Source organism: Chiloscyllium plagiosum, unplaced genomic scaffold, assembly GCF_037043375.1.
Source record: "Chiloscyllium plagiosum isolate Xiang-an unplaced genomic scaffold, Cpla_swu_hap1 HiC_scaffold_40, whole genome shotgun sequence".
Lineage (NCBI taxonomy): Eukaryota > Metazoa > Chordata > Chondrichthyes > Orectolobiformes > Hemiscylliidae > Chiloscyllium > Chiloscyllium plagiosum.
The window spans coordinates 69,045,403-69,071,542 of NW_028270178.1; the positions used below are offsets into that span (position 1 = coordinate 69,045,403).

Sequence of the window (26,140 nt, forward strand, 5' to 3'; positions counted from 1 at the left end):
TTCTCAACATAACGTCCCAACTCCTGTACTCAAAGGTCTGAACAATGACGGTAAGTGTGCTAAGCACCTTAACCACCCTGTCGACATGTGACACAAACTTCCAAGACGTGAAGCCCTCTGTCTCTTCGTTCCCATATCACTACTCAAGGTCCTACTTTTATTGAGTGTCAGTCCTACCCTCGTTTGTTTTATCAAGATGTAATATTTTGCATTTATTCCAATCCAAAACATTTTCAAGTATAAAGGCAGCAGGAGTATAATTAAGAGGGAAATCAGGAGGCAAAAAGGGGACGTGAGATAGCTTTGGCGAATAGGGTTAAGGATAATCCAAAGGGCTTTTGTAAATACATTAAGAACAAAAGGCTAACTAGGAGAAAATAGAGATCAGCAAGGCAGTCTTTGTGTGGGGCTTCAGGCGATGGGTGAGATAGGGAAACAAGTACTTTGCATCAGTGTTTACTGTGAAGAAGTACATGGGAGATATAGAATGTGGTGAAATAAATGGTGATATCTTGAAAAATGTCCATATTACAGAGGAGGAGGAGGTGTTGGAAGGAGCTGGTGCAGGGGAAAATGATTCACATTTTTGCATCATTGTGATCTCCTCTGGAGTAGAGTTGACCTGCATAAGAAGGATGGATTGTACCTGATTTGGAAGGTGTCTAATATCTGGGCAGGGAGATTTGTTAATGCTACTCAGGAGGCATTAAACCAGTGAGGGAGTGGGTGTGATTGCAAATAGATAGTGAGAAAAGAGGTATGTCTGAGGCTGGTGCAGTTCTGAGGTCAAATAGTCAAGGCAGGCAAGGGCAAAGCAGAGAATGAGGTCAGACTGAGTAGTTACACTGCATTTATTTCAATGCAAGAGGCCTGACAGGGAAGGCAGGTGGGCTTAGGGTATGGTTTTGAACATGCCACTGGGATATCATGGGTATTACAGAAAAGTGGCTCAGGGATGGATAGGACTGGCAGCTTAATGTTTCAGAGTATAGATGCTATAGGCAGAATAGAAACGGGGCCAAGAGAGGAGGGGGAGTAGTGTTTTTGATTAGGGATAGCATTATGTTTGAGCTTAGGGAGGATATTCATGGGAGTACGCCCAGTGAAGTTATTTGGGTGGAACTGAGAAATAAGAAAGGGATGATCACCTTATTGGGGTTGTCTGCGTGGATTTCATCCGGGTTCTCTGGTTTCCTCCCACAGTCCAAAGATGTGCAGGGTAGATTGGATTATCCAGGCTGAATTGCCTGTAGTGCTCAGGGATGTGTAGGTTAGGTGACCCTGGAAAATGCAACGTTACAGGGGGAGGTTAGGAGGCTCTGAGCGTCAGTATCGATGTGATGGGCCGAGTGGTCTCATTCCACACTGTTGGGATTCTGGGATTCTCTGATAATTCTACTAGTTTTAAAATAGTTACAGAAAATAATAGACCAGATTGTCCAATTTAGAAACTTAACTTTTCAAAGGTCAATTTTGATGGCAAAGGCAAAAACTTTCATCTGGCCCCTCAAACCTGCTCTGCCATTCAATAAGATCAGGGTTGATCTTTTCATGGCCTCCGCTCCACATTCCTGCTCTCTCACCATAACCCTTAATTCCTTTCCTGTTCACAAATCTACCTTTTGCCTTAAAGGAAATAAAGTTGATAGCTCAACTGCTTCACTCAGCAGGGAATTCCACAGATTCACAACCCTTTAGCTGAAGAAGTTACTCCTGAACTCAGTCCTAAATCTGCTCCATCTTATTTTGACGCTATGTTCTCTAGTTTCACCCACCCCTGGTGAAAATAAACTCCCTGCTTCTATCTTACTTACTCCCTTCATAATTTTGTTTTTTTACCCCATCCAACCTCCCATTCTTCTAAATTACAATGAGTATAGAACCAGTTTTCTCAATCTCTCCACATACACCAACCCTCAACTCCAGGCCCAAACTTGTGACCCTCCTCTGCACCCCCTCCAGTGCTAGTACATCCTTGCTGAAGTAAGGAGACCAAACCTGTACCCAGTACTCCAGGTGTGGCCTGTACAGCTGCAGCATAACCATCCCTCTAGCAAGGAAGCACAATATTCCGTTCACTGCCTTAATTACCTGCTGCACCTGCAAACCAACTTCCTGTGATTCATGCAGAAGGACACCCAGCTCCCTCTGTACAGCAACCTGCTGCACGTTTTCACCATTTCATCATCCAGTTTGCTGTTAGTTCAACCAAAGTGGATGACCCCACATTTCCCAACATTGTCCTCCATCTGCCAGATCCTTACCCACTCACTCAACCTATCTGTATCCCTGTGCAGACTTACGGTGGCCTCTGCACACCTTGCTCTACCTCATCTTTGTATCAAATCTGAACTCTGACACCGTACACTTGGTCCTCAACTCCAAAACATTTGTGTAAATTGTAAACAGTTGTAGTGCCATCACTAATCCAAACACCCATTTATCCCCATTCTTTACTTTTTGTTGGTTAACCCATCCTGTATCCATGCTAATATATTACCCATAATGCCGTGCAGCCTTTATCTTATACAGCAGCCTTTCATGTGGCAACTTGTCGATTACTTTCTGGAAATCCAGATACAGCACATCCACCGGGTCCCCCTTGTCCAACGCATTTGTGATGTCCTCAAATAGTTCAAGTAAATGCGTTAAACATGAGCTGCCTTTCATGAATCCATGCTGTGTCTGCTCAATGGGATAGTTTCTGCCCAGATAACTCGCTACTACTTCCTTGAGAGGTTCAAGCATTTTCCCCACTACAGAAGTTAAACTAATGGGTGTTTTTTTTTTAAATAGTGGCATCACATTTGCAGCTTTCCAATCTGTCAGATACGTCCCAGAGTCCAGCAAATTTTCGCGAATTATCATGAACACATTTGCTATTTTCCCGGCCATCTCTTTTAGCCCCTGGGATGCATTCCATCACGGCCAGGCACCCTTTTTACCTTTAGGCTGTTACTTTTCCCAGCACTTCCTCTTTACTGAGAATGATTGAATCTCTGTCCATATCTGCCATTGCCTCCGTAGACCTGTAAAAATGAGACAATGAGAGTACACAGACAGTATGTTCCTGTTAAGGGCAAGGCTGGGAGGCGTAGAGAATGCTGCCTGTCAAGAGAAATTGACGCTCTGGTCAAGAAAATGAAGGAGGGATATGGCAGGTACAGACAGCTGGGTTTGAGTGGATCCCTGGAGGAGTATAGAGACAGTAGGAGAATACTTGAGGGAAACCAGGAGGGCAAAAAGGGGACAAGCGATGGCTTTGGGAAATAGGTTTAAGGAGAATCCAAAGAGATTCTAGAAATACACTAAGGACAAAGAGTGACCAGGCAGAGAATAGGGACCCTCAAAGATCAACAAGACTGACTATGGAACCGCAGGAGGTTGGAAAGATTCTATATGAATATTACACATTGGTTTTTACTGAAAAACGGTATGGAAGCTAGAGAATTTGCACAAGTAAATAGTGATAACTTGGCAAGTGTCCATGTTACAGAGGAGGATACCCTGAATCTCTTAAAATGCATAAAGGTGGATAAATCCCTGGGACCTGATCAGATGTATCCCACGAATTTGTGGGAAGCTAGGGAAGTGATTGTTGGGCCCCTCCCTGAGATATTTGTGTCATCAATAACCACAGGTGAGGTCCTGGAAGATGTGTGCCATTATTTGAGAAAGGTGGTAAGGAAAAGTCAGAGAACTATAGACCGGTGAGCCTGAAGTCAGTGGCAGACACGTTGTTGGAAGGGATTCTAAGGGACAGGATTTGCATGTAATTGGAAAGGCAAATAATTGGGGAGAATCAGCATGGCTTTGTGCATGGACATCGTTAACTCGGACTTCAGGAAGACACAATGTTCCACATAACAACAGACTGGTTAGCAAGTTCAACATCATAGAATACGGGGAGAACTAGCTATTTGGATAAAAAAAAAGGCTGAAAGGTCATTCATCACAGAGATATACAGCACAGAAACATCCCTTCGGTCCAACCTATCCATGCCAACCAGGTATTCCAGCCCAATCTATCCCACCTTCCAGCACCCGGCCCCTATCCCTCCAAATCTTTCCTATTCATATACGTATCTAGATGCCTTTTAAATGTTGCAATTGTACTGGCCTCCACCACTTCCTCTGGCCACTCATTCCACACACGTACCACCCTCTGTGTGTAAACGTTGCCCCTCAGGTCTCTTTTATATATTTCCCCTCCCACCCTAAACCTATGCCCTCTAGTTCTGGAAGCCCCCACTCCAGGGAGGAGACTTTGTTTATTTATCTTATTTATCCTGTCCATGCCGCTCATGATTTTATGTACCTCTGTGAGGTCACCCCTCAGCCTCTGACACGCCAGGGAAAACAGCCCCAGTCTATTCAACCTCCCCCTATCGTGATTTCGACCAGGAGCAGATTTGTCTCCAGGATATTTAGTTGACAGAGAGGGAAAGTAGAAGGTTTCTCACAATTTTTAGTAACTACATTCATGTAACTGGCAAATAATGCAAGGTAAAAATGAGAAGATTATTTTACTGAGTCAGTTCTGAGCATCTGGAACAGTTGAACAACAGCTGAATGCAGATTCAACAGTTACTGTCAAAACAAATTTGGAATTCAACTTTTTAAGGAAAGATTTGGAGGGCTATGGACAGATGGGAGGGGAGTTGGGACAGATTTGCAGCATCTGCAGAGGGAGAGAGTACAGCCCAAATGGGCTGAATAGCCCCCAGCCCCTATGCTCTGTGATACTGCCCCATTCACTGTGAATGATGAAGCTCATCCCACCGCAGAGCCATAGAGATGTACTGCACAGAAACAGACCCTTTGGTCAAACTCGTCCATGCTGACCAGATGTCTTAACCTAATCAAGTCCTATTTGCCAGCACTTGGCATATATCCCTCTATACCCTTCCTATTCATATACCCATTCAGATGCGTTTCAGATGGTGTAATTGTACCAGGCTCCACCACTTGTCCTGACCGAAAATTCCATGCATGCAGCATCCTCTGATTGACAGAAGTTGCCCCTTAGGTCCCTTTTAAATATTTTCCCTGTCAACTTAAACCTATGCCCTCTCGTTCTGGACCTGTCTATTTATCCCATTCATGCCCCTCATGGTTTTATAAAACTCAATGAGGTCACCCTTCAGCCTCCAACACGTATGGGAGGATCCCACCAACATGACACAATGGGGCCCAGGTGATTGACAGCAGCTGCAGACCAGTAGGAGAGTTGGCGTGATCCTCCAGCCAATAGAAGTGAATGAGGGGTGTGGCCAGCAGGCCAACACGTGACCATGAGCTGTGCAGGCGCAGTGTCACTGTGAGGGGGGGGGGGGGGGACTCTGAGTGTGGTGGGAGTGGCAAAGACTGGGAGAACAATGGATTTTGTCGGTACTGGGGCGGTTTATAAACACACGGTGTAGGCTGCTTGACATGAATTACAAGCTCCCGCTAAATAAAAACCAGAAAACACTGTGGATGATGGAAATGATGAACAACAACCAGAAAGTGCTGGAAAAGCTCAGCAGGTCTGGCAGCATCGGTGAAGACAAGTCAGAGTTAGCATTTCTGATCCTATGAATGTTCCTCAGAACTGATGTGACTGAGAAAAAAATGTTGGTTTATATGCAGAAGGTATAGGTTAAAGAGTAAATGATTGGGAATAGAGCCCAAAGAGAGAGATAGGAGAAATTGGGCAAAGGAGTGTATATCGATCTGGCTGGGGGAGGGTGAATAGCTGTTTATGGGGACTGTTAGTGGCTAATCACAGATAGTGTGTAATAGCAGGCTATGTAATAACAAGGCCTAGTGTGTGGGGTAGGGAGCTAGGACGCTAGGACGTGGGAGAGTTCAGCATCTGAAATTATTGAATTTGATATTGAGGCCAAAAGGCTGAAGGGTACCCGAGTGGGTGATGCGGTTTTGTTCTTCTAGCTTCGTTAACATGTGGCACTGGAAACGCACAGCAGGTCAGGCAGCATCCAAGTAGCTGGAGAATCGACGTTTTAGGTATATGCCCTTCATCAGGAATGTGCGGTGTGGGAAAGAGTGCTGAGAGATAAATAGGACAGTGGGGGGGAAGGGTTAGGGGGAGGGGAGCTAGGAAGGCAATAGGTAGATGCAGATGGGAGGTAATGGTGAGAGGGTGGAGTCGATAATGGGGAAGGAAGATGGACAGGTGGGTCAGTTCAAGAGGCCAGTGCCGAGTTGGAGGGTTGGAGCTAGGATAAGGTGGAGTGAGGGGAGATGAGGAAACATTGATGCTGTGTGGTTGAAGGGTCCCAAGGCGGACGATGTGGTGTTATTCCTCCAGGCTTCGGATGGCTCGATTTGGCAATGGAGGCAGCCCAGAATCTGCATGTCCTTGGCGGAGTGGGAGGGGCCGTTGAAGTTGTCGGCCACAGGGCAGTGTGGTTGGTTGGTACGTGTCCCAGAAATGTTCCCTGAAATATTCCGCAAGTTGGCGTCCTGTCTCCCCACTGTAGAGGAGACCACATCGAGAGCAAAGGACTCAATAGGTGAAATGTTTGAATGTAAGAACTATCTCTGCTGAATGTGGAAGGATCCTGTGGTGCCTTGGATGGAGGTGAGGGGAAGGTGTGGGCACAGGTTTTCCACCTCTTGCAATGGCGAGCGAAGGTGCTGGGAGTAGAGGATGGGTTGGTGGGGAGCGTGGATCTAACAAGGTAGTCACAGAGAGAATGGTCTCTGAGGAATGCTGAAAGGACTGGGGAGGGAAATATATCTCTGATGGGGTCTGATTGTAGATGGTGGAAATGGTGGAGGAGGATGTGTTGTACCTGGGTGGAATATGAGGACTTGGGGGATTTTATCCTTGTTGCAGTTGAAGGAGTTGGGTTCAAGGGCGGAGGTGTGGGAAGTAGAGGAGATATGGTGGAGGGTATTGTTGACCACATGGGAGGGGAAATTGCTGTAATTGAAATACGGAGCCATTTGGAATGTTCTGGAGTGTTCTGCCAGTTTGTATCAAGCTTCACTGGAACACTGCAGTAAGCATGAGACAGGGATGTTGGCCAGGGAACAGGCTCGTGTGTTGAAGTGGCAGGCAACTGGAAGCTCAGGGTCTTTTTTGCGGCATCAGCCACCATTTCCATCGCATCCACTGAGATGCTGCCAGACACCGGTTCCTGTTCCCTCCATTAACAGCTATGCACTCTCCCAGCCAGATCGCTATCCAGTCCTTTTTCTTTCCAAATGTTCCTTTGGGCTCTGTCCCCACCTATTATTCACTCTTTAACCCCTATCTCCTTTGCCATTGCACTGGGAGCTAAACTGCCCATAGTTTTCAGAGACGTGTAGGTTAGGTGCAAGATAAATATTTGTCTTTACTATTCATCCTGCACTGACTGTGAGTTTTGTTGTGTGAATTCATTTTATGGGATATTAATTGAGACTTGGATCTCAAAAACAGGTTTTTACAGTCAGCAGAGACATCAGGACCTGAATATAATTGGCATTTAACTGTGGAAACAGAAAGGTTTTTCTGTTCTGTCTGAGAGAAAATATCATTTAGTGGGCGGCACGGTGGCACAGTGGTTAGCACTGCTGCCTCACAGTGCCTGAGACCTGGGTTCAATTCCTGCCTCAGGCGACTGACTGTGTGGAGTTTGCACGTTCTCCCCGTGTCTGCGTGGGTTTCCTCCGGGTGCTCCGGTTTCCTCCCACAGTCCAAAGATGTGCAGGGTCAGGTGAATTGGCCATACTAAATTGCCCGTAGTGTTAGGTAAGGGGTAAATGTAGGGGTATGGGTGGGTTTCGCTTCGGCGGGTCGGTGTGGACTTGTTGGGCCGAAGGGCCTGTTTCCACACTGTAAAGTAATCTAAATCTAATCGTCAATGCTTTTGTAAAGCAAAAATCAGAGAGATGGACAAATTTGTGGCTGGATCACCCTTTGGGTGTGTGCTCTGTTCTGGGCCCTGCAGCTGAGGAAGGAGATATTGCCCTGAAAGGGAGCACAGATTTATCCAAATTGCACCTCATCTCTTTGCAGGAACTGTCAGATTTAGTCCCCAATCACCCACTTCGTAATGTTAACCTGTAAACTCCTTATTTTCAGTTCTCTGCAAGCTACCCATTAAAATTCCTTATGGACTAAAATTCCAGCATCTTTTCAGGTGGAATGTTCCAGATTGTGACAACTGAAAATGACAGGGCTGTACTGAGAGTGCTGCTTGGCTCAGTGAGTGTGTTTTGGAGTTGGGTGAAAACAATGAGGTGAGACAGGGAGAAGGTGAAGCTGAAACTCAGGTTTAGTTCAGGCCATTCAGAAATTCACATGGCCCCAATGGGAATAGCCAATTTTTATGAGATACCTGCTGAATATTTTGTAACAGATTTTAAAGTATAACATGTCAGCTTAAGTAAAGGTCGGGGCTTTAGATTATAATGGACATGCTTGAAGTGAAGAAAGGTTGCTAGCTCATTTAAGTTCTCGCGATAGGAGAACTAGCTGAATCTAGAGAGACATTGTTACAGGAGACCTCAGATCCACGGTGTTCTCCTCTTGTACAATGTGGGAAATAAGGGATGCTTCCAGTGTCCCTGGCGACAATATGTGCAGGAAGTGTGCCCATCTGCAGTTACTGGGAAACTGCTTTTCAGATCTGAAGCTGTGAGTGGACTCACTGTAGCTCATCTACAATACTGAGGATGTTATGGACAGCACGTTCAGTGAGTTAGGAAAGGGAATGGATGACTATCAGATCAAGTAAAAGGTTCAGGAAGGAAATGCAGGAGTTCCCAGTGATCATCCCGTTATCAAACAGATACTGTATCCCGCTTCGGATTCTGCAAAGAACAGGAGGAAAGAGAGTGACGGGGATTCAATAGTCAGGGGTACAGACAGGCACTTCTGTGGCCACAGACATGAATCGAGGATAGTATGTTACCTCCCTGGTGCCAGGATCCGCGATAGCATGGATAGGTTATTGGACATTGTGGAGCTGGAGGGTAAACAGCCAGTGGTGGTGGAATCCTCTCACTATGCAGACCGTGTATCATTTACATTCTCCACTGCTTCTCACTCATGTCTGCTTCAAAAAGAGGGAATCACTGAGAAACACGGAATAAAATGGGGTCAGAGTCTCTGGTATTAAACTGTTGAACACAATGCCCCCATCTTCTCCATATTGGTCATCAAGCACACATGCCCGCTGCGATCATCTAATACCTTTTTGATATTAGAATAGATGATAGATGATTGGTTAATGTTTTGGGGAGGCAAATGAGCAGAGAGGTTTAGTAGGAAATTCTGGAGCTCAGGGTGCAGGAATCTGAGTTAAAAATGGGCTATCCTCAAGGCTGGAATTACAGAAATGCACTTAGCAGAGAGATTTGTGGGGATCGAGAGTACAGAGATAGGGAGGATTGTGTGATTGGAGGATGTTACAGAGATGCTTATGATAGCAGAGATAAGGAAGAGTTGTGAAGCTTCATGAGGTGACAGTGATAGGGAAAGTTGTGAGCATGAAGACACCGAGAGTTAGAGTTTCAAAGGTATATATCATGGAAACAGACCCTGTGGTTTAACCAATCCATGTCGACTATAATTCCACCTAAACTAATCACACCTGCCTCTGCTTGGCATATATCCCTCCAAATATTTCCTATTTATGTACTTATCCAAATATCTTTTAAGTATTGTAATTGTATTCACAGCTACCACTTCCTCTGGAAGTTCAACCCATAAGTGCAAAAATAGAAAAGCTCATGTCTTTTTAAAACCTTTGTCATCTCTTCTCAAACTGTATGCACCGGTGTCTTGAATCCCCCTCCCATGCAGCCATTCATCTTATCTACATACTCCATGATTTTATAAACCTCTAATAAGGTCACCCCTCAACCTCCTGCTCTCCAGTGACAGACATCCCAGCCTATCCATCCTCTCCTTCTAAAACAATCCCTCCGTTCATGGCAACATCGTGGGAAACATCTTCTGAACCTTCTCCAATTTAATGACATCCTTCCTCTAACAGGGGGACCAGAATTGAACACAGTGAAGAGGCCTCACCAACATCATGTATAACCTCATGGCAGGGTCCCAACTCCTATACCTAAAGGTCTGAGCAATGAAGGTAAGCGTGCTAAACACCCACTTAACCACCCTGTCTACATGTGATACAAACTGCAAAGACCTGAACTCCTCGGTCTCTTTGTTCCACATCACTTCTCAAGGCCTTACTTTTAATTAGTGTAATTAATTAAATGAGGCTAAAGGAGATGTTTGTTTTATTAAATATAATATCTTACATTTATTCAAATTAAATTCCATCTGCCACATTTCAGCCCATTCACCCAATTGATCAGGATCCCTCTGTATTCGTGGATAACCTTTTGTTACTGTCTACCTTAACAGTTTTTGATGTCACCCACAAACAAACCATGCTTTGTATATTATAATTCAAACCATCTACACACATGACAAACAAAAATGGACCCAGCACCGATTCCTGGAGAACACTGCTGGTCACGGGCCTCCAGTGTGAAAAACAACCCTCCACTATTACTGTCTCCTATTGTTAAGCTAATTTTGTATCCAGTTGGCAAGCTCTTGCTGAATCCCATGGGATCGAACTTTACAACTTCGTCTCCCCTGCACAACCTTTTTAAAGGCTTTACTAAAGTCCAAATAAACAATGTCTGCCACTCTGCCCTCATCGATCTTCTTGGTGACTACCTTAAAAATCTCAATCAAGTCTGTGAGACACCCTGTTAAGTAACCATGTTGAGTGTCCCTAATCATTCCTTAACTCTCCAAATACATGCAAATCCTATCCTTCTGAATCGCCTCCAACGGCTTACCCACCACTGAGGTCTACAGTTCCTGGGCTGCTCCTTATACCCCTTCATTAACAAAGGTACAACATTCGCCACTCTCCAGTCATCAGGCAGCTCACCTGTAGTTATCGATTACACAACTATTTCTCCATGGTGCCCACAATTTCCTCTCACCCAGACTGTTCCCGTCCTATCACTTCAGTCACTTGCCCTGTCTGATCAGACAAGAAAAGGTCAGGTGTTGCTTGCTTCCTGATAGGAACATTTAAATATTGATAAAGAACATTTCTTGAACTCATTTAACACATTCTTTACCAACCAAACCTTTCACACTATCGTAATCACCTACTACTATAACCTAATTGTTGTGACTGTATATCAGAGATCTCTCTGTATATTTGTTCCTTATATTCTCCCTGATTATTGCAGCGTCTATAGTGCCATCTGACCAAGGTGATTTTTTTAAAGTTTGAAAACACCATTTTGTTTTTAAAAAATCTTTCCTCTGCGATTTAAATATAAATCTCTTTTTGTTTATTCACTCAGATGTGGATGTTTACCCTGAGGGCAGTTAGGAGTTAACCACATTGCTGTGGGTCTGGAGTCACATGTTGGCCAGACCGGGTGAGGAAGACAGTTTCCTTCCCTAAAGGGCATTAGTGAACCAGATGGGTTTTTTTCCTAACAGTCGGCAGTAGTTTCATGGTCATCATGAGCCTTTTCATTCGAGATTTTATTGATATCAGATGCCACCATCAGCCATGGTGCTACCATCTAACCGTAATCCTCGGAAGATTGCTCATTTTACTCGTCTAGCAAGAATATCATCTGGCCATTGCCTCCGTTTTTAGCAATGTATTATTTTTAAAAAAGCTCCATCATTCTCCGTGTACAATTTGAGGTAAAATTACACACATGCAATTTCTGAAGCTGGAGAGGGATTACAGAGACAGGGAGGGATGTGGGTCTAGTGGGGGATTGTTGTCCAAACATCACTGTGGTGTACATGGACTGCAACATTTCAGGGAGGCCGTTCACCACCACTTTCTCCAAGACACATAAAGGTGGCCAATAAATACTGGTCTGGGCAGCAAAGGCAACCTCCAGTGAATAAAACCGAGCAGTGACCTCTCCCAGCTGACTGGTTGTGAAGGTATAAACCGCTCGGAAATGCAGCTTGGAGAAAAGAGAAACAAACAGTGACATTTCACAGCTGCCCTCAGAGAGACCTTGCTCTCTGAGCTGCTCACAGCCGGGATCAGCTCAGTGGGTTTCAGTCTCTTGAAACATCAATTTTAGACGGTTTTATTATATTAATAGTGAGAAAGGTGAGGGTTTCTTTTTCATGTCTTTCGGTCTGTTGTTTAAATGTTTAAAATATAAAGCGTAAGCATTAAGTTATTCTCGGGCAGTATTTTTCGAGCAGTAAGACTGTGCCTTTGTCTTGGTCTGTAGATTGTTAAGGCGGAGAGATGGCCTGTTGTAGAGTGGTGTGCTGTTTCTATCGGATGAAGGAGATTAGAGAGAGTTTCAATGATCCTGATGATTGTGTCAGCAGGAAGTGTTTTTGCAAATCTTATCAGATCACATGGATTGGTGGAGGAGTGATTAAAGGCAGTGAGGAATTGACAGGGGTCAGGGGTGTGATAGGTGGCAGTCTCAGGATTGCAGGATACTGCAGATACAGTCAGGTACATGGGTTACCTCCAGGAAAGCTAGGAGGGGTAGGCAAGTACTGCAGGAATATCCAGTGGTTATCCCCAGCTCAAACAAGTGTACTGTTTTGGAAAATGTAGGGGGTAATAGACTTTCAGGGGAATATAGCACTGACTGCCAAGTTACTGCAACTGAGACTGGCTCTAACATAAGGTATATCCAGTTCCACGCAAACGATGGTGATAGGGGACACTCTAGTCAGGGGCACAGTCTGCCATTTCTGCAGCTGACAGTGAGACATCAGAATGGGGTGGTGCCTCCATGATGCTAGGGTCAAGGATGCCTCGGAGAGGGTGCAGAATATTCTCAAAGGGGAGAATAGCCAGTGGGAGGACATTGTACATTGGTACCAATGGCATAGGAAGGGGAAAGCATGGGGTCCTGATGAGCAGGGAGATTTGCTAGTTCCACTCGGGAGGCATTAAACCAGTGAGGGAGTTGGGGCAAACCTAAAGAGATAGTGAGAAAAGAGGGATGTCCGAGGCTGGTACTGTTCAGATTAGACTGTCAAGGCAGGCAAGAGCAAGCCACAGAATAAAGTGGGACGGACTAGTTACACTGAATTTATTTCAGTGCAAGAGGCCTGACAGGTCAGGCAGATGTGCTCAGGGTATGGTTTTGAACATGGCACTGGGATATTATAGCAATTACAGAGGCATCACTCAGGGATGGATAGGACTAGCAGCTTAATATTCCAGGGTGTAGATGCGATAGAAAGGGGGCAACAGTACAGGGGGACTGGCGTCTTTGATTAGGGATAACATTACAGCTGGGCTTCGGGAGGATATTCCTGGGAGTACATCCAGGCAAGTTACTTGGGTGGTACTGAGAAATAAGAAAGGGATGACCATCTTATTGGGATTGTATTATAGACTCTGTCCCAATAGTCAGCGGGGAATTGAGACACAATTTTACCAGGAGACCTCAGTTATCTGTAAGAATAATATGGATACAATGATAAGGGTTTTAACTTTACCAACATGGCCTCGGAGTGCTGTAGTGTGAAGGGCTTGGATGGAAAGGTATTTGTTCAGTGTGTACGAGAACATTTCAGATTCAGTTTGTAGGATGTACCTACTAGAGAAGGAACAAAACTTGACCTGTTTTCTTTATTCATTCACAGGATGAGGCTGTCACTGGCTCGGCCAGCATTTATTGCTTCGTTTAACCAGAGGGCAGTTAAGAATCAACCACGTTGCTATAGGTCTGGAGTCACATGCAGACCAGACCAGGTAAGGATGGCATTTTCCTTCCCTAAAGCTCATGAGTGAACCAGATGGGATTTCCCAACAATTGACAATGGATTCATTGTCGTCACAAAATTAATTTTTCCAGATATTTATTGAATTCACGTTCAAAAATCTGCCGTGATGGGATTCAAACCCACGTCGCCAGAACGTTATCTGGTTCTCGGGATTAACAGTCTAGCGATAATTTCACTCCATCACTGCCACTTAGAAAATGAGGCAGGGTGAGTGACTGAGTTATCAGTGGGGCAGCACATCAGCACCAAAAATATTGTGGCTTAGTGGTTAGCGCTGCTTCCTCAGCACCAGGGACCTGGGTTTGATTCCAGCCTCGGGCCACTCTGTGTTGGAGTTGGCACGTTCTCCCCAGTGTCTGTGAGGGTTTCCTTCGGGTGTTCCAGCTTGTTCCCAGAGTCCAAAGATGTGTAGGTTAGTTGGATGAACCATGTTAAATTTCCCATAGTGTCCAGATGCAGTATATGAGGTTTTGGGATGTGCGGAGAAATCTCTGCCTAATGTGAAAAGATCCTTTTCAGGTCTTAGACAGAGGTCAGAAGGAGGTGTGGCCGCATGTTTTACATCTCCCGTGGCGGCAAGGGAGGGTCAAGGGTGTGGAGCATGGGTTGGTTGGAGGGGGTGGGCCTAACAAGGATGTTGCTGAGGGAATGGTCTCTGTGGAACGCAGATAGGGGTGGAGAGGGAAATATATTTGTGGTGGTGGGATCAGACTTTAGGTAGCAGAAATAACAGAGGTTAATGCACTGTATCTGGAGATTAGTGAGGTGGAAGGTGAAGATTGCAGGGTTATAATCTTATTGTGGTTGAAGTGGTGGGATAAAGGTGGAGGTGCAGGAAGTGGAGGGTACGCATTGGAGGGCATTGTTGATCAAGTGAGAGGGAAATTGTGGTCCTTGAAGTAGGAGGCCTTTCTGGGATGTCCTGGGGTGGAATTGCTCCTCCTGGGAGCAGATATGGCAGAGGCAGAGGAATTGGGAGTACAGGATCACGCTTTTATACTTGAGGGAAATCAGGAGAGCAAAAAGAAGACATGAAATAGCTTCAGGCACTGGTTTAAGTAGAATCCAAAGAGATTAAACAAATATATCACAGACAAAAGATTAACTGGACCAGAGAATAGGACCCCTTAAAGATCAACAAGGCTGTCTATGGAACCACAGGGAGTGGGAAAGATATGTGAATATTTCATGTCATTTTTTACTGGAGAAGGATATGGAAACTCGAGAGTTTGGAGAAATAAACAGAGAGAACTTGAAAAGTGTCCATGTTACAGAGGAGGTAGTACTGGATGTCTTAAATGGCATCAAGGTTGATAAAGTCCTGGGATCTGATCAGGTGTATCCCAGAACTTTCTGGAAATCTAGAAGTGATTGTTGGGCCTCTCCTGAGATATTTGTATCGTTGATAGCGACAGGTGAGGTGCCATTATTTTTAAAAGATTGTAAGGAGAGGCCATGGAACAAGAGAACAGTGAGCCTGAAGTCAGTGGCAGGCAAGTTGTTGGAAGGGATTCTGAGGGACAGGATATCCATCTATTAGGAAAAGTAAGGAATGATTAGGGAGAGTCAATGTGGCTTTGTACATGCACAATCATGTCTCACTAACTTAACTGAATGTTTTGAAGTGACAAAGAAAATTGATGAAGCCAGGCGGTGAATGTTGTTTATGTGGACATTCAACAAGGTTCCACAAAGCAGACTGGTTAGCAGGGTTAGATAACATGGAATGCAGGGAGAGCAAGCCATTTGGATACAAAACTGACTTGAAGGTAGGAGACAGAGGGTGGTGATGGACGGTTGCTTTGCGGACTAGAGGCCTGTGGGCAGCAGTGTGTTACAAGGATCGATATTGGGTCCTTAAATAATTGACTTGGATGTGAATGTGTAAGGTATGGTCAGTAGGTTTACAGAAGGCACCAAAATTGGAGATGTAGTGGACAGTGAAGAAGGTTAGTTCAGAATTCAACAGGATCTTGATCAGATGGGCCAATGGAGCAAGGAATGGCAGATGGAGTTCAATTTAGATAAATGTGAGCTGTTGGATTTTGGAAAGGCAAGTCAGGGCAGGACTTGTGCACTTAATGGTAAGGTCTGGGGAGCATTGCTGAACAAAGAGACCTTGGAGTCCAGGTTCATAGTTCCTTGAAAGTCGAGTCACAGGTAGGCGGGGTAGTGAATGCAGTGTTTGGTACATTCCCCGTTATTGGTCAATGCATTGAATGCAGGTGTTGTGACACCATATTGTGGTTGTACAGGACATTGATTAATGCTCTTCTGGGATTCTGTTTTCAGTTCCAATCTCCCTGTTCTAGGAATGATGTTGTGAAACTTCAAAGGTTTCAGAAAAGGTTTGCAAGGACTTTGCCAGGGTTGGACGCGTTGAGCTATTGGGAAATGCTGAATAGGTTGGGACTATTTTCCTGGAGAGTTAGAGACTGAGAGGTGACCTTAAATGTTTATAAAATCATGATGGATCTGGATAAGGTGAGCAGTCAGGGACTTTTTCCCAGGTTCTGTGGGTTCAGAACTAGAGGGCACAGGCTTAAGATGAGAGGGAAAAGATTTAAAAGGGATCTTAGGGCATCTTTTTCTCAATGAACAGAGTTATCAGAATTTGGAACATTCCACCTGTAAAGGTGCTAGGATTTGAGTCCATAAGGAGTTTACAGGTTAACATTATGAATTGGGTGATTGGGACTAAATCTGACAGTTCCTACAAAGAAATGAAGTGCAATTTGGATCATTCTGTGCTCTCTCTCAGGCAAAAAAAGACCCTGAGCTCCCGGTTGCCTGCCACTTTAACACATGAGTGTGTTCCCTGGCCAACATCTGTCTCATGCTTAGGTGCAGTGTTCCAGTGAAGCTTGATGCAAGCTGGCAGAACACTCCAGAACATACCAAATGGACCATATTTCAAGGACTGCAATTTCCCCTCTCATGTGGTCAACAATGCCCTCCAGTGTATCTCCTCTACTTCCGACACCACTGCCCTTGAACCCCACCCCTCCAACCTTAACTCACACACATTGTTATCACATTGCCTGCCATTACACACTACCCACGATTAACCACTAATTGTCTCCGTTGACAGCTATTCCCCACCTACATCACTCCACGATTGGAGCTGCCAAGGACACAAACCTCTGGAATATCCTCCTTAACCCCCTCTGTCCTCCATTAAGATTGTTGGGCCTCTCCTGAGACATTTGTATCATTGATAGCGACAGGTGAGGTGCCATTATTTTTAAAAAGGTGGTAAGGAAAGGCCATGGAACAAGAGAACAGTGAGCCTGAAGTCAGTGGCAGGCAGGTTGTTGGAAGGGATTCTAAAGGGCAGGATATACGTGTATTTGGAAATGATTAGGGAGAGTTAAAGTGGCTTTGTTTGTGCAAAATCGGGTCTCACTAACTTGAGTGTGTTTTGTTTCTTGAAGAAGTGACAAAGACAATTGATGATGGCAGCCTGTGAACGTTGTCTCCATGGGAATTGAACAGGGTTCCACAAAGCAGACTGGTTAGCAAGGTTAGATAACATGGAATGCTGGGAGAACGAGCCATTTAGATACAAAACTGGCTTGAAGGTAGGAGACAGAGAGTGGTGATGTACGGTTGCTTTGTGGACTGGAGGCCTGTGAGCAGCAGTGTGCTGCAGCAATGGATATTGGGGCCTTCAATAAATGACTTGGATGTGCATATATGAGATATGGTCAGAAGGCACTAAAATTGGAGGTGTAGTGGGCAGTGTAGAAAGTTAGTTCAGAATACAACAGGATCTTGTTCAGATGGGCCATTGGAACGAAAAATGGCAGACTGAGTTCAATTTAGATAAATGTGAGCTATTGTATTTTGGAAAGGCAAATCAGGACAGGACTTATGCACTTAATGGTAAAGTCCTGGGGAGTGTTGCTGAACAAAGAGACATTGGAGTTCAGGTTCATTGTTCCTTGAAAGTAGAGTCGCAGGTAGGCAGACTAGTGAAGGTGGTGTATGGTATGCTTATATTTATTAGTCAATGCATTGAATACGGAAGCTGGGAAGTCATATTGTGGCTTCACAGGACATTGATTAAGCCATTTCAGGAATTCTGCTTTCAGTTCGAATATCCCTGTTCTGGGAAGGATGTTATGAAATTTGAAAGGAGTCAGACAAGATTTGCAAAAACATTGCCAGGGTTGAAGGATTTGGGCTACAGGGAGAGACTGGGGCTATTTTCCCTGAAGAGTCAAAGACAGAGGTGACTTTATGGAGATTTATAAATCATGAGGGGCATGGATACGGTGACCAGCCAGGGTCTTTTTCCCCCCCAGGTGAGGTGGGTCCAAAACAAGAGCACATGGGCTTAAGTTGAGAGGGCAAAGATTTAAAAGGGATCGAAGGGGCAACGTTTTCAAGCTGAGTGTGGTGTGTGTGTGGAATGAGCTGCCAGATGAAGTAGTGGAGACTGATGCCATTACAACATTTGAAAGGCATCCGTGAATGGGATGGGTTTTGAGGGATAGGGCCCAATAGCTGGCAAATGGGACTCCAGTAGTTTAGGATTCCGAGTCGGCATGAACGAATTGGACCGAAGGTCTGTTTCTGTGCTGTCCATCTCTATGACACTAATAAATTAAGATGCGTTCCTCTTTTGTGGAGAGCTAGCAGAAGCACAGATAATTGTCCTTGGAGCTGAGACGATTAAGCAGTGATTTGGACCAGGTGCAGATTTGTTTCCAAACAATTAATTTGCAGAGAGAGAGGAATTGTTAGCACGATCACAATTTTTCGTAACTACTTTCAGGTAACTGGCAAATAATGCAGAGTGAAAATGGGAACATTATTTCACTCAGTAAGTTCTGCACACCTGGAATAGGCTGAACGGCAGCGACACAGATTCAGCAGGTGTTCTCAAACAGATTTATAATTTTACCTTTTAAGGAAAGACTTAGTGGGCTTTGGGCAAGTGAGAGGGGAGTTGGGACAGATTTGCAGCATCTCCAGAGGGAGAGAGTACAGTCCCAATGGGCTGAATAGCCCCCAGAACCTGTGCTCTGTGATACTGCCCCATTCACTGTGAATGATGAACCTCATCACAGGGCAGAGAGAGAGAGGATCCCACCACTTACCTCACAATGGGGTCCGGCTGATTGATCTCAAACAAGTACACTGTTTCGGAAAGCGTCGGAGGTCGCACTCTCAGGGGCATATCGCACTGACAAGCAAGGTACTGGTACAGAGACTGGCTCCAATGTAATGTGAGGTATATGAGGTTCCTGGTGATCGATGGTGATAGGGGATTCTCTGGTATAGGGCACAGACTGCCGTTTCTGCAGCTGACAGTGAGACATCAGAATGGGTGGTACCTCCCTGCTGCCAGGGACAAGGATGTCTCGGAGAGGGAGCAGAGTATTCTCAAAAGGGAGTATGATCAGTGGGAGCTCATTGTACATTAGGAAGAGGAAAGGATGAGGTTCTGACGAGAGAATATAGCAAATTATCCTGGAGGATAAAAAGTAGGTCTTCGTGGGTAGTAATATCTGGATTACTCTTAATACCGCATGCTAGTGAGAGTAGGAACAGCAGGATAGAGCAGATGAATGTGTGGCTAAGGATCTGGTGCAGGGGAGAAGGATTGCCATGTTTGGATCATTGGAATCTCTGCTGGGGTAGAATTGACGTGCATAAGTAGGATGGATTGTACCTGAATTGGAAGGTGTCTAATATCCAGGCAGGGAGATTTGCTAGTGCTACTCAGGAGGCATTAAACCAGTGAGGGAGTGGGGGGTAAACCTAAAGAGATAGTGAGAGAAGAGGTATGTCTGAGGCTGGTACAGTTGAGAAGTTAGACAGTCAAGGCAAGCAAGGGCAAGGCACAGAATGAGGTGGGACAGAGCAGTTTCACTGCATTTATTTCAGTGCAAGATGCCCATCAGGGAAGGCAGATGAGTTGAGGATATAGTTTTGAACATGGGACTGGGATATCATGGATATTACAGAAACGTGGCTCAGTGATGGATAGGACTGGCAGCTTAATGTTCTAGGGTGCAATGGGAAGGATAGAAAGGGGGATGAGAGGAGGCAGAATGGCGTTTTGGATTAGGGATACCTTTATGATTGTGCTCAGGGAGGATATTGGGAATATTTCCAGTGAAGTTATTTGGATAGAATTGGGAAATAAGAAAGGGATGATCACCTTGTTGTGGTTGTCTGCGTGGGTTTCGTCTGGTTGCTCTGGTTTCCTCCCACAGTCCAAAGATGTGTAGGATGGGTGGGTTATCCAGGCTGAATTGCCCATAGTGTTCAGGGATGTGCTGGCCAGGTGGATTGCTCATTGGAATTGCAATGTTATAGGGGTAGGGTAGAAGGCTCTGATGTTCAGTGTGGATGTGATGGGCTGAATGGCCCGCTTCCACGCTGTCTGGATTCTCTGATAATTCTACTAGCTTTAAAATAGTTACAGAAAATAATAGACCAGATCTAATAGGTAGCCTTCTAATTTGGACAATTTCGATGGCACAAGGTAAGAACTTGCAAAATTTGTTTGCGGGTGGTTATTTCCAGGGAAAGGGATGGCTGGACAAAAGAGTAACCAGGCAGAGAATAGCAACCCTCAAAAATCAGTAAGGCTGTCTCTGGAACCGCAGGCGGTGGGAGAGATTCTGTAAGTATTTCACATCAGTTTTTATTGAAAAATGATATGGAAGCTAGAGAGTTTGGAGAAATAAATAGTGATAATTTGGCAATTGTTCATATTACAGTGGAGGAGGTACTGGATGTCTTAAAAAGCAGAAAGGTGGATAAATCCCAGGAGTCTGAGCAGGTGTATCCCAGAACTTTGTGGGAAGCCAGGGAAGTGATTGCTGGGCCCCTCGCTGAGATATTTGTATCATCAATTGCCACAGACAAGGTGCTGGAAGATGGGTGCCATTATTTGAGAAAGTTAAAAATCACACACTAGGTTATAGTCAAACAGGTTTATTTGGAAGTGTGCTTCCAATCAAACCGTTTGGACTATAACCTGGTGTTGTGTGATTTCTAACTTTGTACACCCCAGTCCAACACTGGCATCTCCAAATCATTATTTGAGAAAGGTAGTAAGGAAAAGCCCGGTAACTATAGACCGGTGAGCCTGAAGTCAGTGGCAGGCAAGTTGTTGGAAGGGATTCTCAGGGACAGGATTTACATGTCATTGGAAAGGCAAGAAAAGATTAGGGAGAGTCAGCATGGCTTTGTGCATGGAAGTCATTAACTTGGACTTGAGAAAGACACAAGGTTCCACATAACAGGCTGGTTAGCAAGTTCAACACCATAGAATACAGGCGGAATTAGCTATTTGGATACAAAATTGTTTGGAAGATCAAAGAGTCATAGATGTACAACACAGAAGCAGAGACCCTTCGGTCCAACCAGTACATGCTGACCAGATATCCCAACTGCCTGCACCCGGCCCTTATCCTTCCTATTCATATACCCAATAAGATGCCTTATAAATGTTGCATTCGTCCAACCTCCACCACTTCCTCTGGCAGCTCATTCCATACACGTACCACCCTCTGTGAAAACGTTGCCACACAAGTCTCTTTAAATTCTTTCCCCTCTCACCCTAAACCTATGCCCTCTAGTGCTGGGATCCACCACCCCAGGGAAGAGACTTTGTCTATTTATCCTATCCATGCCCCTCATGATTTTATATACCTCTATAAGCTCACCTCTCAGCTTCCGACGCTCCAGGGAAAATAGCCCCATTCTATTCAAAATCTATTCAACCCCCAGCTGAGCTCAAATCCTCCAATCCTGGTAACTTTCTTGTAAATCTTTTCTGAACCCTTTCAAGTTTCACAACATTTTTCCGATAGGAAGGAGACCAGATTTGTAAGCAATATTCCAATAGTGGCCTCACCAATGCCCTGTACAGCCACAACATGACCTCCCAACTCCTGTACTTAACGTTCTAACCATATGCCGCCTTCACTATCCTATCTACCTGTGGCTACACTTTCAAGGAGCTATGAACCCGCACTCCAAGGTCTCTTTGTTCAGTAACACTCCTCAGGACCTTACCATTAAGTGTATAAGTCCTGCTAAGATTTGATTTCCACAAATGCCACTCCTCAGCCCATTCACTCATCTGATCAAGATCCCGTTGTACTCTGAGGTAATTGTTTTCACTGTCCACTACACCTCCAACTTTGGTGTCATCTCACTAACTATGCCTGCTATGTTCACATCCAAGTCATTCATATAAATGACGAAAAGTAGTGGATCCAGCACTGACCCTTGTGGCACTCCACTGGTCACAGGCCTCCAGTCTGAAAAACAACCCTCCACCACTACCCTCTGTCTTCTGCCTTTGAGCCAGTTTTGGATCCCAATTGGCTAGTTCTCCCTGTATTCCATGAGCTCTAACCTTGCTGAGCAGTCAGTGTCTTGGTGGAGGGTGCTTTTAGGACTGGAAGCCTGTGGTGAGCAAAATGCTGTCAGGCTGGGTGCTGGGTCCATTGCTTTTTGTCATTTATATCAATGATTTCCATGTGAATATAGGAGCTATGGTTAGTAGGTTTACAGTAGACACCAAAATTAGAGGTGCAGTGGACAGTAAAGTTACCTCAGAGTACAATGAGACTCCGATCAAATGGGCTGAGGAGTGGCATGAAGTTTAATTTTGATAAATGTGAGGTTCTGCATTTTGGAAAAGCAAATCAGGGCCGGACTTCTACACTTAATGGGAAGGTCCTGGGCAGTGTTGCTGAACAAAGACACCTTGGAGTGCAGGTTCATAGTTCCTTGAAAGTGGAATCATAGATAGGCAGGGTAGTGAAGAAGGTGTTTAGTATCCTTGCCTTTATCGGTCAGTGTATTGAGTACAGGAGTTGTGACGTCATTTTGCAGCTGTACAGGACATTGATTCAGTCACTTCTGGAATTCTGCTTTCAGTCCTTGTCGGAATGATATTGTGAAACTTGAAAGGATTCAGAAAAGATGTGCAAAGATGTTGCCAGAATTGAGGGATTGAGCTATAGGGAGAGGCTGAATAGGCTGAGGCTGTTTTCACTGGAGAATCGGATGCTGAGGGGTGACCATAGAGGTTGATAAAATCGTGAGGGGCATGGATAGGGTAAACAGCCAGGGTCTTATTCCTGTTTAGGTTAGTCCAAAACTAGAAAGCACAGGCGTGAGGGAAAAGATTGAAAAGGGATATTAGGGGCAAAGTTTCAAGCTAAACATGATACGTATATGGAATAAGCTGCCAGAGAAAGTGTGGAGGCTGATACAGTTACAACATTTAAAAGGCATCTCATTGGATATGTGATTGGGAAAGGGTTAGAAGGTTATGGGCCAAGTGCTGGCATATGGGACGAGATTAATTTGGGATATCTGGTCAGCATGGACAATTTGGACTGAAGGGTTTGTTTCTGTGTTGTACATCTCTATGACACTAATAAATTAAAATTAAGGTAGGTTTCTCTTTTATGGAGAGTTAGCAGGTCAGACAATTCTCCTTGGAGCTGAGAAGGATAAGCAGTGATTTCGACCAGTAGTTGATTTGTTTCCAGGATATTTCATTTACAGAGAGACAGAGTGAGAAATTTTTAACGTCACAATTTTTAATGACTACTTTCAGGTAACTGGCAAATAATACAGGTTAAAAATGTGAAGATTATTTCACTCACTAAGTTCTGAGCATCTGGAACAGTTTGAAAGACAGCTGGATGCAGATTCAGTAGCTATTGTCAAAACAAATTTGAAATTTAACTTTTTAAAGGAAGGATTTGGAAGGCTATGTCCAAATGGGAGGTGAGTTGGGACTGACTGGCACCATCTTCAGAGGGAGAGAGTACAGCCCCAATGGGCTGAATAGCCCCCAGCCCCTGTGCTCTGTGATACTGCCCCATTCAATGTGAATGATGAAGCTCATCACAGGGCAGAGCCGTAGAGATGTACAGCATGAAAATACACCCTTTGGTTAAACTGGTCCATGCCAACCAGATATCCCAACCTAATCTAAGTCCCATTTGCCAACACTTGGCACATATCACTCTACACCTTTCCTATTCATATACCCATCCAGATGCCAAATTTGTATAATTGTGCCAACATCCTCCACTTCCCGACAGAAGATTCCATACACGCACCAACCTCAATGGGAAAAACAATTGCCCCTAAGATCCATTTTAAATTCTTCCCCTCTCATGTTAAACCCATGCCCTCTCATTCTGGACTCCCCCTCCCCAGGGAAACGACCTTGTCTATTTATCCTACCCATGCCCCTCCTGATTTTATAAACCTCTGAGGTCACCCCTCAGCCTCTGATGCACCTGGGAGGATCCCACCACTCGGGTCACAATGGGGCCTGGCTGATTGACACAGCTTCATACCAATAGGAGAGTTGGCGTGATCCTCCAGCCAATGGGAGTGAATGATGGGTGGGTCCAGCAGGCCAACACATGACCATCAGCTTTGCAGGCGCAGTGTCACTGTGAGGGGGGACTGAATGTGAAGGAGTGGGAGAGACAGCAGATACTGGGAGAGAGATGGAGTTAGTGTGGACTGGGAGGGTTGATAAACACTGTTTCCGTCTGCTGGACCTGAATTAGATACTACGAGTAAATTAAAACCAAAAGAACTGCGGATGCTGTAACTCACACACAACAACCAGAAGGTACTGGAAAAGCTCAGCAGATCGGGCAGCATCTGTGAAGAGAAATCGGTTCGCATTTTGGATTCAGTGACACATCCTCAGGAACTGACGTTACTGAGAAAAAAATGTTGGTTTTTATGCAGAAGGTAGGGGTTAAGGAGTAAATGATAGGGGGGAATAGAGTCCAAAGAGAGAGATAAGAGCAGTTGGACAAAGGAGTGGATAATGATTTGGCTGGCGGGGGGAGGGTGAATAGCTGTTTATGGGGACTGTTAGTAGCTAACCATAGATGGTGTGTAATGCCAGGCTATGTAAAAAAAAGACTGGTGTGTGGGGTGAGGGGCAAAGACACTAGGACGTGGGAGAGTTCAGGACCTAAAATTATTGAATTTGATGTTGAAGCCAGAGGATTGCAGGGTCCCCGAGTGGGAAATGAGGTGTTGTTCTTCCAGCTTGTGTTAAAGTGTGGCGCTGGAAAAGCACAGCAGGTTAGGCAGCATCCAAGGAGCAGGAGAATCGACATATTGGGCATGTAAGCACTTCATCAGAAATGTGGGAGTGGGGGAAGAGGGCTGAGAGATAAATAGGGAGGGGTGTTTGGGGTTGGGGGGAAGGGAGCTACGAAGAGAGTAGGTAGATGTAGATGGGGTAGTGGAATGGATAATTGGGAAGGAAGATGGACAGGTGGGACAGTTCAGGAGGCCAGTGCCGAGTTGGAGGGTTGAATCTGTGATAAGGTGGGGGAGAGGAGATGAGGAAACCGTGTGGTTGAAAGGTTCCAAGGTAGAGGATGAGGTGTTCTTCCTCCAGGCATCGGGTGGCTCGGATTTGGGGGTGGAGGACACCCAGGACTTGCATGTCCTTGGCAGCGTGGTGGCGGAGGGCATGTTGCTGAAGTGGTCAGCCACAGGGCGGTGGGGTTGGTTGGTGCATATGTCCCAGAAATATTCCTTGAAATATTCCATAAGTTGGTGTCCTGACTCCCCGGTGTAGAGGAGACCACATTGAGAGCAAAGGACACAATAGTTGAGGTGTTTGGGTGGGCAGGGAATTCTCTGCTGGATGTGGGAGGATCCTTTGGTGCCTTGGATGGAGGTGAGGGGGAGGTGTGGGCACAGGTTTTACACCACTTGCAGTGGCAAGCGAAGGTGCTGGGAGTGGAGGATGGGTTGGTGGGGAGCATGGACCTAACGAGGAAGTCACAGAGGGAATGGTCTCTGTGGAATGCTGAAAGGGGAGGGGAGGGAAACATATCTCTGATGGTGGGGTCTGATTGTAGGTGGTGGAAATGGCAGAGGATGATGTGTTGTATCTGGGTGGAAGGTGAGGAGTGGGGGGGATCCCATCCTTGTTGGGGTTGGAAGGGTGGGGTTCAAAGGCAGTGATGTGAGAAGGGGAGGAGATACACTGGAGGGCATTGTTGACCACGTGGGAGGGGAAATTGCAGTCCTTGAAATAGGAGACCATTTGGTATGTTCTGGAGTGTTCTGCCAGCTTGTATCAAGCTTCACTGGAACACCGCAGTAAGCATGAGACAGATGTTGGACAGGGAACAGTCTTGTGTGTTAAAGTGACAGGCAACTTGAAGCTCCGGGACCTTTTTGCAGCCACAATGTAACTCATCAGTCACCATTTCCACCACAGCCACTCAGATGCTACCAGGTTCCTGTCTCCTCCACTAACAGCTTTCCACCCTCCCACCAGATCGTTATTCACTCCTTTGTCTTTACAAATGTTCCTGTCTC

At 45.3% G+C, this 26,140-nt stretch overlaps 1 protein-coding gene across 4 annotated transcripts in view; it reads left to right on the plus strand.

Moving 5' to 3' along the window:
- Nucleotides 1–26,140, plus strand: part of LOC148138596 (uncharacterized) — a 51,075-nt gene that overhangs the window by 16,556 nt on the left and 8,379 nt on the right. For 3 of the 4 annotated variants that reach the window (XR_015753940.1, XM_087981579.1, XM_087981580.1), the window contains one exon: nucleotides 13,637–13,745. The exons of the other annotated variant lie outside the window; for it this stretch is intronic. Coding sequence is in view for 2 of the 3 variants with exons in the window: in XM_087981579.1 (XP_087837705.1) it covers nucleotides 13,637–13,745 (109 nt within the window). In the remaining variant the exon portion in view is untranslated. The remainder of the gene's footprint in view (nucleotides 1–13,636; nucleotides 13,746–26,140) is intronic. 4 annotated transcript variants of the gene reach the window in all.